The 17490-nt window shown below is 34.4% G+C and overlaps 1 protein-coding gene across 3 annotated transcripts in view; it reads right to left on the bottom strand.

Annotated features, from left to right (window-relative positions):
* LOC100376985 (uncharacterized) overlaps positions 1-17490 on the bottom strand; it is a 109877-nt gene that overhangs the window by 71482 nt on the left and 20905 nt on the right. For all 3 annotated transcript variants that reach the window (XM_085500418.1, XM_085500421.1, XM_085500423.1), the window contains exon 3: positions 1109-1167. In XM_085500418.1, the coding sequence (XP_085356544.1) occupies positions 1109-1118 (10 nt within the window). In that variant the 5' untranslated portion in view covers positions 1119-1167. The remainder of the gene's footprint in view (positions 1-1108; positions 1168-17490) is intronic.

The raw sequence follows: 17490 nt of genomic DNA, 5'->3' as shown, positions 1-17490 counted from the left end.
CTTTTGAGTATTTTTCTCCTGCCTACATTTTGAAGTAGTATTTTGCTTTGTTTGTTTTTTTCTATAATTTGTTTTGATAATTGTGGCCCAAATGGACATTATTTTCCATTGGCTTCAGATCTTGATCATTTTTTTTTTAAATATGAGGGGAAAATGTGGGTTTTATTTTGCGAACGTTGACAATAATTTACTTTGGCACTTAAATACATTACTGCTGACTTTTTTTTTTTCGTGTCAGTGATTATAAACTGACATCTGTTTTCTATTAAGACTGTTCACATGTAATTTTTTATTGCTGTGCTTGCAAACATGTATCATTTAGAAATTGCTCCTTAGCTTAGTGTAATAATATCTTCATTTGTTGACATAAGAGCCCAGTCTAGTATTCACAGGGGATTTAGGAGATTTATTGCAAGTATTCTTGATCACAAGAAACTATTTCACAATTTTTAACACACACTGTAACACATATTCCCTCTGGGACCAGTGAAGCCAGTATGGTCCAAGCACACACATAACTTAACATTTAACTGGCTTTAATCAAGCTTAGCTTGCCTTCAAATTATTCAAATCATGTTAATTAATCATCTTAGTAACATAGGTAAATACTTTACAAATAAATTGAAATTATAACTTGCTTTAAAAAGTTTTTATGAAAAAGCAAAACCATGATGATGATGATGATGATAACAGACGCCAGTTGACCCAATACCTTACATCTAAACAAGGTAAAAAAAAAATCCCATTTCACAACACGTGTATAGATTTTGAACGGAGGTAAACCCCACACCACTCCCCACCCACCCTTGAAGTCAACTGTAGATGTGAAGACTGGACACCTGTAACTGAAATACAACAACAAATTTATCACCCGCAACTAGATTCAGAGATTTCAACTCGCGGGACATTTTACATTTACACATATACAAATCTTAAACTGTTGTTATTATTCTGTTTGGAACCTAAGCTTTTTGTTGTCTCTTTCTAAGAAATAGCAATTTGTATGATTTGCACAGAACTAGGGTTTGAATCACATTGTGATCTACTGCCAGCTTGCTTCCATTTGTAGAGAATGTAATGCAACAAAATGCAAAACTTCAACACTTACTGTTCATCATGCGCAGATACGTCTAAATTATTTATTAATCTTCTGAATACTCGAGTGAGCTGAAATGAAGACAAGAAAGAACAAAATGAATAAGTTGAGAAAATACTGAAAGAGAGCTGAAGATACTGTAATAAACACATATAGTAATACAGTTAGTGAGCTTTATGGTTATGATACACGGCGACACAATGACTTTAGCTTAAACTATTTGGTTGATGAGGGATGGCTGTGATATTGAATAATTAATGTTCTGGACATTGTTAACATTTTAACATGTGGTGGGCACAATTTCTCAGATAAATAATCATATAAAATATGCTCCGAATATTAAATAAGAGTCCACATTTAATAAGACTTACACAAAATGAATTGACATTTGCAAAAGATGTAAATTATTTGGTTTGGACACTAAAATGCCAGCAATTACAGAGCCAGAAGACCCTGCTGTTATACATGTAAATGCAAGATGAAAACAATGATCTAGTCCAGTAATACGTCTTTGCAATGAGAAAAAATGCCCAGATTCTGTAACATGCAACTAAAGACAAAAATAACACATACATGTACAACCAACAAAAAAACGAATAATTATTGAATTAACTTAGTTCCATGCTTTGCTAGCTGTCATGGGTTTTTTTTCTGGGTGGCACAAAACAAAAAGTTACTAACAGCTCACTCAACATAATACATGTAACTATACTCTGTTAAGTTGCCATATGCCAACATCCAATGATAATTTACTCAGGAAAACATCTGTATTGTGAAACAAATATTGAATGATACTGTAAATGTATTAAATATTCACAGGTTTTTAATATTTTTGCAGATAAGTAAAACTGGCTAATTTAAATCCACATAACTGTATAAACTAGTCTAAGAACTTGTCATTTCCCTGCCTGGTTATGAATTTAATACTCAGTGAAATTACTTAACACATCAAAATATTAAAATTAAATGCCAGTGAAAATATTTTTTTTATAGTAGCAAATATACAACATCCATTAAAGCAGGGGAGTCGTCACCTGCGCATGCGTCAGATGGCCAAAGCGTGTCATTGTTTACAAACAAGTCTCTACCCATGAGCCTTTGCCTTTTTAGCGTTTGCTGTTATCGTCACTTGGGACTCAATTCCCGCACGTGCCTCTCGCTTTAAATTTGTCTGCCAAAATGGTTGTATTTTTACAATATTATTGAAGGGCATTTACAAAAATTAAATTTCACAAAAGTTACAGAACTACTATTAAAGGTGAAATTATTACAACTACTAAATTAGACAATTTTCCTCAATCTACGAAATTGAATTGGTTTACAACATTTATGTCACAGGCATGAAGAGATTACGTAGTGGATGAAATTAGAGTTGCGATGTATAGAGAAGAGAGTGTGGAGAAGTAGAACAGATTTCCATGAGGCAATGTCAAAATCTTTGCGAGGTCCACTTTATTAACATATCAGAAAAACTTAAAATCAAAACAAAAACTACCGGTACTTCCTCCAAAAATCTGGTAATTTGCATAATGTTGTCAAAATACAATACATGTTATTGGTTCAACTCAAACTGCAAGATTCCACTATCCTAGCAACGAGTAATTAGTCTTAGTTGTGGGGTCAAAGGTTATAAAAAGAGGTGCAAGAACAACACTTAACTTGCAACATTAAATCAATAAACAAGATACGATGTAATACGATGTTATACAAACTCAGGCAAACAGTAGAAATCTGAACCATGCATGTAAATGAATTTGAAAAATGTATTTAGCACATAAAATGATGTAAAGACCAGCAAACGTTGTTTGAAGTATTAATAGTGCTCTAAAATGAGAAAACATTCAATTTGTAGCCAAGTGAAAAAAGTGAGACTGCTAGTAATAGCACTTAAAAATAATATTTCCCATGAGAATTATTTTATTGTTATTCATGATATTATTAATATTTATCGTCCACTAGACAGACATGACACGATTCAGCTATATGTATTCCTTATTAGGAGTATAAATCTCAGCCGTTGAGTAGATCACCAGGTTTACGACTGTAAATTAGTTTCTATAATGTTCTTCACTCGATAAAATATGTGTCAGTTTCAAAGCCAGGGGAATACAAATACTGCACCTATAAAATTGCTAATTTTCATGTAAATAAAAAGCAATATCCTGAAACAGACTACATTTTCTAATTTTTAAACATTAGAAGTCGCAAGAAGACTTTGAAAACACTATTTCCAGAAATGTGTACAACCATTAGTGTACCGTCAAGGTAAGCTTGAATGAGGAGAAACCACATCTCAATCTCCAACAACTGCAAACATAATACTGAGAGGAGACATTTGAAAACAAACACAACCAGCTAGGATCTCCTCCTCCTCCTCTTGACTTGAAATGAAGCATCCCATACTTGAATGCAATGCAAATTAAAACTGATTAACTTTTGCTTTTCAGAATTTTGAAAATAATTTCAGAATTGAAAAATAATACTCAATGTTGTTAGACAAAATTCTTGAATATTTGTCTCATCAGAGATTGAAGCAGTTTACAGAATTTTGTTACAGGATAAACATGCTGCTATCTCAAAATTTATTTGACAATCTAATCTAAAATTGATGAGATGGAAGCTGAGATTATAGATATTTATTCAGCTTATGCACACATAGCAAATGCGACATTGGGATACTTTTCAACGCTATTTTAGACACCTTTATTTTGACACATCAGGCGCAATACATAGCAAACATCGCACCATGTCATGTTGATATATATTATGTTGTTTCTTTACAGGAAATTCAAAAACGCTGACGACTTTCGCTTAAACTACTTTTTTTTCATTTTTTTTGCAATGTTTTATAATTATCCAGTAGTTTCATATTAGACCCATCAGCAACCGTTATCTGATGACGGAAAACTTAAATATCAAGATTGAGTGACAATCTCGGCCGGCAAATATTGAGACACTTGGGTTCAAGATATACAGTATCAGTGGCATTCCCAAGCATGATAAATAGCAATATGGAAGCCACACCAGGTGGTACAAACGATAACACATTTTATTGTGCTTTTATTCAATTAAGAGACGGGTCACATTTTATATTAATGGATACATTACAAGTACATGAAAGTAATTGATAAATATGTTGTGCTGCGGGAATAAGGATATTTCATATAAGTATCGAAATAAAGTGAAACGCCTACAACATTTTATAAAGTATTCTTAGTTAGTTGTAATTATCTACCGTGCTATCTATTTTGAATAGACATTTAAAGTGTCAGAGTCTTCACACCATATGTTTGACATGGGTCCCATACGATGCAAACAAATCATAAAACAAGCAGCCTGTCGGCTGAGATAGCTCCGCTGTTAGCAATGCACATGGCAATTAAAGAACAGAAGATATCATTAGAAAATGAACAAATCTGAGAGAGGTCCACATGTAGTACCTATATGTATAATATATCAAAGCAATTGGACTTGCGGTTTTCAACAAGAAGTCGAAAATATCACTTTTTACCAAAAATTACAAAAATATTCATCAAAATTAGAGAATTAAAGATATCATCATGAAATGAACAAATCTGAGAGAGGTCCACATGTAGTACCTATATATGTAATATCAAAGCAATTGGACTTGCGGTTTTCAACAAGAAGTCGAAAATATCACTTTTTACCAAAAATTACAAAAATATTCACCGAAATTAGAGAATTAAAGATATCTTTACAAAATGAACAAATCTAAGAGAGGTCCACATGTAGTACCTATATATGTAATATCAAAGCAATTGGACTTGCGGTTTTCAACAAGAAGTCGAAAATATCACTTTTTACCAAAAATTACAAAAATATTCACCAAAATTAGAGAAGAGAGAGGTTTACCCAAGGTACATATACACCAAGTATCAAAGCATTCAGGCTTGTAGTTTTCAAGAAGAAGTCGAAAAAGTAAAACATTGACACGGACGACGACGGACGACGACGACGACGACGGACAATCACTCATATGATAAGCTCCGCTCGACAAAGTCGACAGCGGAGCTAAAAATACATTGAGTGTGCCACACAATAAATAGGACACTTTAAAACTAAGATTAATGAATTTAGCACCATTATATTAGATATTTAGTTTATATCTATGTGAGATAATCTAGTGTTTGAGTTGTAGTTGAGGGCGCTATCAAGTGTAGAATCAAGTGGAAATGGTACAGCAAAGAATTAATAATTATCACCATTGATATAATGCTCATAAATGATGCTTCCACCTCTTTCGTCCAGAACCTGAATAGTACAACACATACTTAGTATAGGGCCCTGGAACTAGCATTTACATATAACAGACTCATTATAGAAAATCCATTGATTCATAACTCTCTCAACTTATTTATTGTTTCACTGATACGCAGGTTTGGGGCTAAAGTTAAAACTAAATCCACAATATTCTGGTAAGCCAGTATTAAAAACTGTTTGTCAATATGTCAACCTATGACACAATTGTATGCATTCATACGGATAAACACTAGGAATAATTCAGTTCATACAATATTGTAAGTTATTGCATTACATTATATGTGCATGTACTATTAAACACAAATTGACAACTCCAGTGTATTGATAACATACTAAATTCCATGCGGTTTTGGCAGGCAGCTGTCATCTACTTCTACAATACTTTTTTATAAACTCAACATTCACTATATGACAGATGAAAATTAGAATGTCAATTCATTGACTGGAACCTTCAAAACAAAGTAAACAAACACACACAGAAGGGGAACAGCAGCAAAATGCTCCACAAGTTGGGAAGCAATTTCTAAGAATCTTGAGTGAATGGCGAAATTTAATGAGGCATTACATTGCTTTGGTTATTCATTTCCAATTGCTTTCAAACACTTCATGTAAGTTTATCATCAACCATCCATCGAATTACATTACTGCCTTCACTTTAAAACCGGAATCACTACAGTTGGTTATCACAGGTTTGCAAAAAGACAGACAGACTGGCTGGCTGGCTTGCTTGCTTGCTTGCTTGCTTGCTGGCTGCCAGGGCAACAAATTCACAGCGAGACCACAATTTCTGGTGTCAGTGCAAACTATGAGCGTGAAGACAGACAGATGCATGATGGGACCACTCTTTGGTTCACATCATGTATTGATACAGTCACCATCAGTTTTCAGTGCAAGTTCATACATTTGTACAGGAATCCATACATGTGCCATGACAAACATGACAGACACAGACATTTGGTTACAGTATTTTATAAAGCTACAGTACAAAATGAACGCAATTTGCGTGACATTATCACTAAAATGTCCTCGTTTGTCCTTATTCGGCATGCGATACAATCAGGGTTTGATTTTGGGTATGAATTTCTTGATTCCAAACTAGAACTTCTTTAAATGTCAATAGTTTAAAAAAAATTAAAAAAAATAAAATATCTTGTTATTATCTTCTTTCCAATAAATTAACATCAAATAATCAAGAAAAGCTAGGTCCAGGAAAAACTTACACATAAATTATGATTTTGTTCAATTTAATTTACAATCTAAAGTTATTATTGTTATGCCAGACCTTTGACCCATTACTGCAGGGTATCACTGAAAGTACCACTTGTTGAGTCACACAGTGAACAGTGACATACCAAGACAGACTGAGTAACAAAACACAGCTGGATATTAATTTAATAATAATAAAATTTTTGGAACTGCATTATTATCACCTTTACTCAGGAATATTGTAACTGGAAGTACATGAATGTAAGCAAACATACATTGTAGCAAGACTGAATGTTAAAAGAGTATACAACTTTAATATCTTTGTAATATCAATCGAACGTTTTTCTACAAATGCCATTTGTGGAAATAAGCGAGATTATTGCTGTATTTGAAAATGGAGAATGCCAGCAACACTAACCAGTTCTTTCACACATTCATTTCATTAGTGGTCTTCACATTAAAGATCTCAATACGTGCCGAGATTTGGGACATGCCGAAATGTGTGTGTGAATGGTTGGAACGTGCCAAAACAAATCAATCAATCTCGGTCTTGATAAAGTCTGGACCAATAATAGGCATTTGCCAAGATTTGCTGCCTGAATGCACGAACCAAATCCACTCCCTTGGTGTTGAATTTTAGAGAACATACACAGATTCATACTACATGTAGTATGTCATGGTAGTGGAGGGAAGTGCCGCTATACTGGTACATGTATATGGTCAGATGCTGTAGTAAAGAATAGATACGATTTCAATAAAGTAATTACTAATATCATCATATGCACAACTGCGATGTTTAGGTCAAATAAAAGAGAAACGAACAAGGGTGTATGCTGCAATTCCACTGCATACACGAAGGATTAAAAATGTTGGCATGTGCAGAGATCTCATAACATAAATGTAGTAATTATCTAATCCAATCTCCAGTGCTTGGATTACAATATTAATTAAGTGTTAAGTAAAATTTAATTATGTACTAAATCTTATTATAAATATTTACATAAACAGCAGATCCCCAATCATGTGTACAGACTGCATCAGTACGATCCTCAATAATATAAATCATTTATTTTTTCCTTGTGTAATCAGTAAGTTTGTCATTTAATGATTTGGCATTTCGCTAAACTATTTTGTAAGAATAACATTTTGCAAAAATTGCAGTGTCTTTAAATCCCAAAGTAAAATTGGTTTGCGAAATAGTTGGTCTCAGGGTCCAACCAAACAATACACAGATTTTAGATAAGCCAGCTTTCATAAGGAGATGACCATTAGAAACTGCTACTGTGTTACTTTAGGTTGAACTTAGGTTTATGTTAGATTGTTTCGACAATAATGCGTGCTGTAATTTTGGGTGATTTTTTTTTTTAAATACCGGTACATCTTATTTTTGTGATTTTGTATGTAGAATCATTTTACACACATATATCCCCCTCAACCGGCACTTTTTTTTGCCTAGCATATTTCTACATTTACATATCTATAGATTCATGAATAAAACACCATTCTTTATGCCTCAACGGTCACCCGTAATTTATACATTATTTTGCATATGACGTGTGTCATGTTTTGATTCAATTCTCCAGTTATTTGCACAAAACAAAGTGTATCCATAATCACTATTAGTAACACATTACATAATTGACAGACACGTGTCATATTTTAATAATCACTATTAGTAACACATTACATAATTGACAGACACGTGTCATATTTTAATAATCAAGCATACAAAATATATTTTTGGGTTTATGTGCACATATATTCAAAATGCACTTTCAATAAGAGCTAGTAGATTAATGGGATGTCATGCTTTAATTTGTTCTGTTCTAATAAAGTTCAGAATAAAACTGAACGAGAAATTTCACCTTACGGAAAACAGGGTTTTCTAGTCAGGCATGATAAATTTAAATCAGAAATGTTTATATCCAATTGAAGATCGTTTTATGTCTCAACATTTAATGACATGTACGAGGGGTGATCAATATGTTCTCAATCTCACCACGAAACAAGGGGTATAACTTTATACTATAATTTCTTAAGTCACTATCTATAGAAATGCAAATTTAGATATTCATTAATTAGCAAATGGTGCTTATTTAAAATCAGCAGGTGAGACGAAAATCACAAAATGGACCAGACAGAAGCTTCTGCTGCTATCAAGTATCTATAAAAAGTAGATGACTCCCAAAGAAATCCACGAAGACATGGTCACGACACTTGGTTAGGACTCCCCTTCTTATTCCACTGTGAAGTGAATTGCTAACTTTAAAGTGTAACTGAATTGGGACTATTGACTTTTTTTGTGTGCAAAATTTATTTATAAAAACATTATGAAAAAAAAATCAAGTGAAAAAAGTACATAAATTAAGTAAACGATCAATAATAATGTTCTGGATAAGGACACGCCCACGTTCAGTTTTCTTGGTCGACTCAGAGCGAGGCTCCAACTAGAGTACCTAATTAGCATACAAGGGTACTTTGTGACGTCACGGGGGGAACTTGTCATCGTCTCACAATGGCCGCTATACGTATGCAGTGCTCGGAAAGCGACACGGAATCTATGTTATCGTCTGACGAGAGTTATGAAATCGAAGAGTATGATGACAATGAGAGATGTCACGATTTTGTTTTAGAGTGCCAGGGACAAATTGGCCCATACAGGTTTGAACCTGCAAGAAAAGTACGCGATGTGGGTGATCGTGTACCTTCCCAAAATGACCGTGACACAGAGTTTGAACATCGTGACCGGCTTGGTTTCCAGTTTCTGTCTTTTGTTCATCCAAATTCTAAACACATATCAGTGTGCAATTTTCAGTTTCTTGATCTTCTGAAGAAATCATGTAAAGACACAAAGTACGTGAACGGTGAATGCGTCCAGTGCTTACATTTTCCAATCGCCATTTTGTGTTTTGTTGTTGTTGTTCCACGATCGATCTAGTTATTTCGACTACATTCTAAACTTTTCAAGCAAATTAATGTTCATATTCTACATGGAAAATATTATTCTTCTGGTTATTTACACAGTTATTCCCGAAACCCAAATAATTCATAACGAATCCAGATGGTGGATCAACAAATGATTCGGGCGTAAAATGGACACTGCAAATAACGGTATATGGAGAAGGTCCATCCCAATGTTTCCTGGTGTTCTTGACGGCTTTGGTCCACTGATGTCATAAATTCGAATCTTTTGGGAACCCATAAAGACTTACGCGATCGCCGTGTGTGTTACTACACCCGCCAACAACACAGCGTTTCCCCATGAAAACGATCGTGGTAACTCGTTGTATATGATGGTAACTCGTAAGAATTCTCGATCTTGGTAACTCGTTGTATATGTTTACGAAACGCGTGCGTATGGAAAATGATAAACAATCCTGTCTGCTAGCTAGCTCATGCTTTATGCTCCCGTTGGTGGCGCCATTTCAGTTACACTCGTAATGCCGAAAAAACTCGAAGGTGATGGGAGAGGGGGGCGTGGCGCGATTTCGGAATATCATTGACTGTTTACCCAATTTATATACCCTTTTCACTTGATTTTTTTTCATAATGTTGTTTATAAATAAATTTTGCACACAAAAAAAGTCAATTGTCCCAATTCAGTTACACTTTAAGACCCAACTTTATGACCCAACGTCTGCACGACCAAAATCTGCCACCACGGACAATCAGGTTGAGGCCATCCATCGCATGTTAATGAATGACAGACGTGTCACTATCCGACATATCGGGAATTCACTAGGCATCAGTTATGGCGCAGTTCAAAATGTTTTGTCAAACATCTCGGGGATGAGCAAGTTGTCTGCAAGGTGGGTGCCCCGAATGTTGATTCCACATCAGAAGGTTGGAAGTTTCATGGATACTTTTGGCCTGTTTCCAGTCAAATCCTGGCAACTTTCTCAAGAGATTTGTGATGCAAGATGAGACATGGGTTCACCACTTTGATCCAGAATCAAAAGAGCAGAGCAAACAATGGACACACAAGGGTTCACAGCCACCCAAGAAGTTCAAGCGAGTGGCATCAGACGGTAAAGTGATGGCCTCTGTGTTCTTGGACAGCAAGGGAGTCATCATGATTGACTACTTGCAAAACGGTTAAACAATCGATGCAGAGTACTATGCTTCAGAACTGCAACAGTTAAGAACAGCAATCAAAGAGAAAAGGAGAGAAAAGCTTCGAGCTGGTGTGCTGTTGCTTCAGGACATTGCACCTGTCCACACAGCACAGGTGGCATAGCAGCAGCAACCCAATGTGGCTTTGAACTCTTACCTCACGATTTACGAGGGAGGCCGAGAACTTATTGATCACCCCTCGTACACGTACTGTTAGTATAAAATAATTTATTTGCGCTTGCAACTAATTTTTGCTATTTTCAGTGAATATACCTTTTTCCCTATATTTTACATTCAACTCATTAAAAATACGTGAAAATAAATCCCATACAAAACACTCAAAAAGACTTTTCAGCTAAAATAGTATTTAACAGGAAACACAAAGTGACATATAGATAGATGCCTCTCTGGATGGAAACAAAATAGCAGTTTTTAAAAAAATGATGTCATCTTTTTTTATGCATGTCAAGCAATGTTGTCATGTCATTCCCATACACTATATTTGCTACCGGTATATTGTAAAATATTTTATTTTAGCTGGAATTAATTTCGCTGAAAAGGCCTTTTGGGTGTTTTGTATGAAATTTATTTTCACTGATCTTTGTTGAGTTGAACGTGAAATATAGGAAAAAAGTTATATTTGCTAGATTTTATTTTCACTGAATCATCCCTTCAGTGAAAATAGCGTAAATTAAATCCAAGCGAAAATAAAGTATTTTACAGTATTAGAAGTGCCTCTATAGACGTGCACAGCCCAAACAGGTTGTTTAGGTAGGTACACCAATCTTGCAGTCATTCATTTAATGTACATATCATTAAAGTGCATGCACTTCCTTATTCCATACAAATTTCTCCCAATGTCTTATTCTGTGAACTAGTGTCAGCCTGTGGGTTTGGTTCCATCCCCCACCCCCACCCCTCCATCCTGTGCACATGCACTCTCCAGACAGGTCAATAACCCCTTTTTGGAGTTCAACCACAGGTACGATTTGAACCCGGGTCTACCGATGGGTTTACGCACCAGACATCATTCGACTTTACAACACGTGTAAATTAGCATATAACATTTCCCACGGCAGTATCCTCTGTGTGCTGCGTATGCACAAACACGTACAATCGCGCATATATTAAATTTACGATTATTATAAATTCATTAATAGCTACAAGTGAAATATAATCTTAAGAACTAGGACGAAGCCACCTCACTATGTAGACTGGGTCAAATAATTGCACATTGATGTTTAATTGATAAGGGTTTTTGTGTGTTTTTTTAACACATGTGGTTTAATAATATAGTTTTATGTGAGAGAGTGGAGGGGGTCTTGAATACCTCACACATGCATTGACTGGTCAATATGCTAAGATATGCAGACATTTTTGTAAACGGTACTGGACAGACGTTGAACAAAATTTCGACATGTAGCACATATGTAAAGACAGTACCTTTTAACAAAAGTATGTGGTATCATGAACAAATAGAGCGACTTCATTTGCTACTTTGTGAACAATTATTAAAAAACGACTACCGGTATGTGCGTGTGGTGCCGTCTCGTTTTGAAATCTGGTGACTGTCATGTGATGTATGTCATGTGTCACATTTTTTCCAACCAGAATACGAATATCTGACAACAAACCGATCAGCAATAACGTGCAATCTGCTGCGACAAAGTTTTTTTTATTAACAGGAACACATACTTTAATATATATAATATAATATATTTAATATCAACAACAACGAACAATGCCATTATTTTATGCGACAACCGGTTCTTACTAACCAGTCACCGAGTGCATGCGAATACGTAAACATTAACCCCATAGATACGCCACAGATGATACAAGCTGTATATAACCAGATGTCAAAGGGTAGACTAACTCAATTTGAGATGTAATCCATAAAACACTTGAAATGACTGCAACAGATACTATTTATATGTCTAGGCCAACATGTTTCAGGATTGCAAACATTTAGTTGTAACATAATATCATATATGACCAATGGATGGTGATCTCTAATATCAGCACCAGTAACGCAAAGCTACATACAAAACGTACCCAGGGTAATGTTTATAAGGAAATACCAATACACAACATATTCTTGTAACACACTTCAGTACAGATTATAATAATTATTGTACATTACAGTTCTGAAAACTGAAGAATGGCAGCCAGATTTGTTTCTATGGAAACAATACTGTTTGAAGTTCACTGAACAACTAACAAACAACCATTGCCATTACTAAAACGCAACAAACTGATTTGTTTCCATGGAAACAGATTATAGGTTTGTTTGTTTTAATTATTTTTGTGCAAGGCAAGTTCTGGATAAAGATTGTCCATTTTTTTTCTTTGTATTGCAAGTGAAACGGCTAAATATTTTCCCTCTGGATCATTCTCTGCGATTGTCATAATCTTCTAAAGATAGAAATGAAATGTGCGAGAATTCAGAAAGACGCTCTGATGATTTATTATAGATCAGACCATTAATAACCATTAACCTTTTGCAGTATGGCATGAGAAAAGCTCATCGTACATATTACGAGCATTTGATCAATAACACCCTATCAACATCGGGTTAATATTATAAAAATATTTTTGCAACAAACACTTTGCAGCAAACAAACACTGCATTATCCTTTAAATTGTCTCAATATTTTCTGGTCACTTATTACACCGAACAGAGTGACCAACATTGGAAAAAATCTTTTCTCCATGGTAACTACTTGAGATTCTAGAAAGCGAGCTGTGTCAAGTGAATTGAATACTGTTTGAAGTTCACTAAACAACTAACAAACAACCATTGCAATTACTAGAACGAATATATTGCCGAAAAATAAGGTACAATTGAAATTCACAATTTAAAATGGTCGGCATTTAAAGATCTCTAGCCATAATTACTTTTTTATTATTTGAAAAAACATATACAACTGGCCATATTGTTCGCTTTGTTTTGTATTCTGTCTGTTATGTATTTATTAATGCAATGAAAAAAAAAAAAACATTCTTGCATACAGATTGATTACAAATCGATTAAAGTTGATTAACATACAATGTAGGTAATTAACACATGCATTTAAATTTTGTAGTGTTAAACGTTCATCTACACAAAGTATGCATGTACACAGACCCTCCTATCACTGTGACTGTTGCATGTATAAAGTTTTAACAGACTTAAAGATGGACATTCCAGATAAAACATGTATATGATGTCAATCATTTGTAGCTTGGCGCAGACAGAGCACTTAGTGTTGTCCAGTCGCTTCAAGCCTCATAACAGCTTAGTTTCTTAATCAAAGCAAAATTTAACATAACTATAATAGGGGGTATATCCATGGATATTTACAGGTGAAAGTATATGTAAATGTTTTTGACTGCCATGATACACAAGACAAAACTAAAATTGTGCAGAGCTGCTTGGATGAAAACTAGGGCAGACTAAGCCATAGTTTGACTGTAAACTCCATGCCTGCTATATTAGGATCAAACATAAGCAAACTCAAGGCCTAATATCCTGTCACCAAAAACCGACTTTTGCTGTTTTCTTCAACATATATATAAGCTTTTAATGGTAACCTAATATTAGTTTAACATGCTGAAATGGGTTAATTAGTATACAAATTAGCTACTGTAAAGGGGGTAATTATTCACTGGGTTTTAATTTAGCTTATTTCGCTGACTGGAAAAATGCGCTCAATTAAAACACAGTGAATATGTAAAATTTAGCATAGAACACATTATCTAAATGACGAAACAGTGAATTTAAAACCCACTGAATATGCCCAAAATGGTAAATCAGTGAAATTTAAACCCAGTGAAAATTAGTCATTTTACAGTATTAGTTTAAGATGCTGAAATGGGTTAATTAGTATACAAATTAGCTAATTAACATATGCAGATTACTTTCAAAGCAGTATTCGACATTCAACTCCATAAATAGTAAGTATGTACAAAGTTTTAATGTATTTGAGCAAACAGTTGTTAGGATATTGAACATACTGATAATTGTTAATTGGTTTACAAATTAGCTAATTAATATGCAGAAATTTGTACAATAGTATAATCAGATCCTGGGTTTATCAACAGTATCTGTGTACTGCATTGATCCCCATCCATCCAGTGGTTCTTGAGATATGGGTGGAAGAATATTCGGCTCATCCGCCAAGACAACAAATAAATGACATTACCCTCCTTTTATGCTCTCTGCACACACACACACACACACGCGTCAAAAATCACTGTAAAGACTTTATGATTCACTGCTATAAATTCACAGGATTACTTGACAGCACTCATCGTTACAAACCAAGTTTTGCAGACTAATAAATTAATTCACAAAAATTTGTCTCATAGGTTGAAGTACTTTTGTTTTGTGCGACGAATGCAGTAACATACGCTGGATGACCCAACGGAATTTTATGTCAGTTCAATGATATCATTGTCGGTATTTTCACCATGCTATCTAACGGGCAATAGAATCGTCTAGACGACTAATCACCATGATACTGAGCGACTACACGCATATAATGCTATTCTACACAAGAACATCCAGAGTCCCCATTTTTAATTTCAGACAACATATTTGAAAATGCAATCGCTCACACAACGAACTTAATCTCAGTCGAATGTCTTTCTTTTTATGTTCAGAGACGGGCAGGAAACCACAAACACCTTTTCCAGTGCACTCTTCAGGCTTGTTTGTAGTTTATAGAAAAGAGGCTAAACGAAATGCCTTAAGTTTGTAAAAAGGACTTTTTTCTCAGCCACAACGGCAAATTTTGAACACATTTCTCTTTTTCAGCATTCATTTTTCACAGATTGAAATTTCTTCAATTTCAGCAAACTTCAGAATGTATTTCATTTCTTGTATCAGTTCTTAGTTAAGTTTACCATCATTGTTGTGTTTTCAATTCCTATCACTGTGACTGTGAATGCTGGTTTAACTTAAACTCAACCCTGGGCAAGCTTGCTACACACTCAATGGGAACGTCAAATCTACTGGTCAAAATAAATTTTTCTTCAGAAGCAACTTATAGGGCAACATCAATTTAAGGTGCTTATCTTTGACCAGACCTGTTTGACAGCAGAATAGCACATTAAATTGCCATAATGCCATTATAACAGGACGACAGTATTAAAACATGGAATATGGTTTGCGGTAATTTTTACGTATTTGCACTGTGGTCAGGCATGACACTAAATGTCTATAACTGTCAGCGATGGTTGTTTATTATTATTTTAGATTCATCACATAAATCATATTGCACGTTTGGAAGAACACAACCAGGCTGTTAGTGCATACACCGCTGTAATTGTAACTCCTGAGTTTGTGTTATTATTGCATTCTGTTTCAAACACACACAGCGTTTGTGCCATCAGAATTATGTTTACAATCAACCCCTGGTGGGCTCTGAACTTGTGAACTTCATGCTTGCTTGACTTAAAACATCATAAACTTACCATGGTTAACAAAAGTTGGAGCAAAGTGAGAATTACTTGCTGCTCTTTACACTTTTTCCACGATTATAAATGATAACAAAAAACTACTGGTATAATTTTTAGAAGCACATCTTCAATACATGTACCATATTTACTCTATTAGAAGTACATCTCCAATAAAGGCTCATGTACCATATTTGCTCTAATAGAAACACATCTTCAATAGAGGTACATATACCATATTTTCTCTATTAGAAACACATCTTCAATAGAGGTACATATACCATATTTTCTCTATTAGAAACACATCTTCAATAGAGGTACATATACCATATTTGCTCTATTAGAAACACATCTTCAATAGAGGTACATATACCATATTTGCTCTATTAGAAACACATCTTCAATAGAGGTACATATACCATATTTGCTCTATTAGAAACACATCTTCAATAGAGGTACATATACCATATTTGCTCTATTAAAAGCACATTTATATAAATGTGCACCTACAGCAAAAGGTTATTTTAAAAATAAAAATTTACTATAATTTATAAAAAAAAATTATTACAGTAATATTTGGTTACGTATTAGAAACGACAAAAGTGCCTAAACAACAAAGGTTTTATTTTGGTGGGACTTTTCACCCAGAAAATATTGCGAGTTGTAATGTTTTGTACCATTTTTTGATATATTTCAGAAATTTTAATTTTGAACCGTATGGACATAATTTCCTCCAGGTTGTAAATTTTCATCAAAATATTTGAAGAAATGCTAGGAACATTGTTAGGATATATTTGAACCTTATACCTCCAAATTAATGTAATAAAGTACAGAGGGCGGGCAAAAAAAAAGTTAATTTTTACAGCACATGTGATCAAATATTTGATACTTGTGAAACCAGTATTTGTTGCCAAGTTGTGATAACGACATTCTTCACATGGTTTTCACATGTTGTCATCCATGTAAAAAATTGGTCCATTAGGGTGAAGAAAAAAAAATTCTGTGTTCCTGGTATCACCCTACCTACCCATTTGTGTAGGGAAATCAAATAGTGTATTTTCATAGAAAAAAATCGAAGTGTATTCTATGCAAATGAGCTCAAAATTATATATGTTTATGCAAATTACAATGGTTGGAAAATGCTTTCTTTTGGTTGCTGCATTCCCAAATAGTTCTTTCAAAAGCTCTGATCTCAAGATGATTTGAAACTTATTTGTACAGTCTAGAGAGCCTGATTTTTTTTTTCTGCAAAGAGGGGGGAGTTTACTCGCCACAAAACAGATTACTTCGACCTTTTCATTACCAGTTTTCCCTCTGGAATATTTATTTTTGGAATGAACAATAATTCAGATCAT

This window comes from Saccoglossus kowalevskii, chromosome 6 (assembly GCF_978046115.1).
Source record: "Saccoglossus kowalevskii chromosome 6, keSacKowa6.1, whole genome shotgun sequence".
In the NCBI taxonomy this organism is placed as follows: Eukaryota; Metazoa; Hemichordata; class Enteropneusta; family Harrimaniidae; genus Saccoglossus; species Saccoglossus kowalevskii.
Note: the sequence above shows the minus strand (reverse complement) of the source record. Positions and strands in the feature narration are given on the sequence as shown.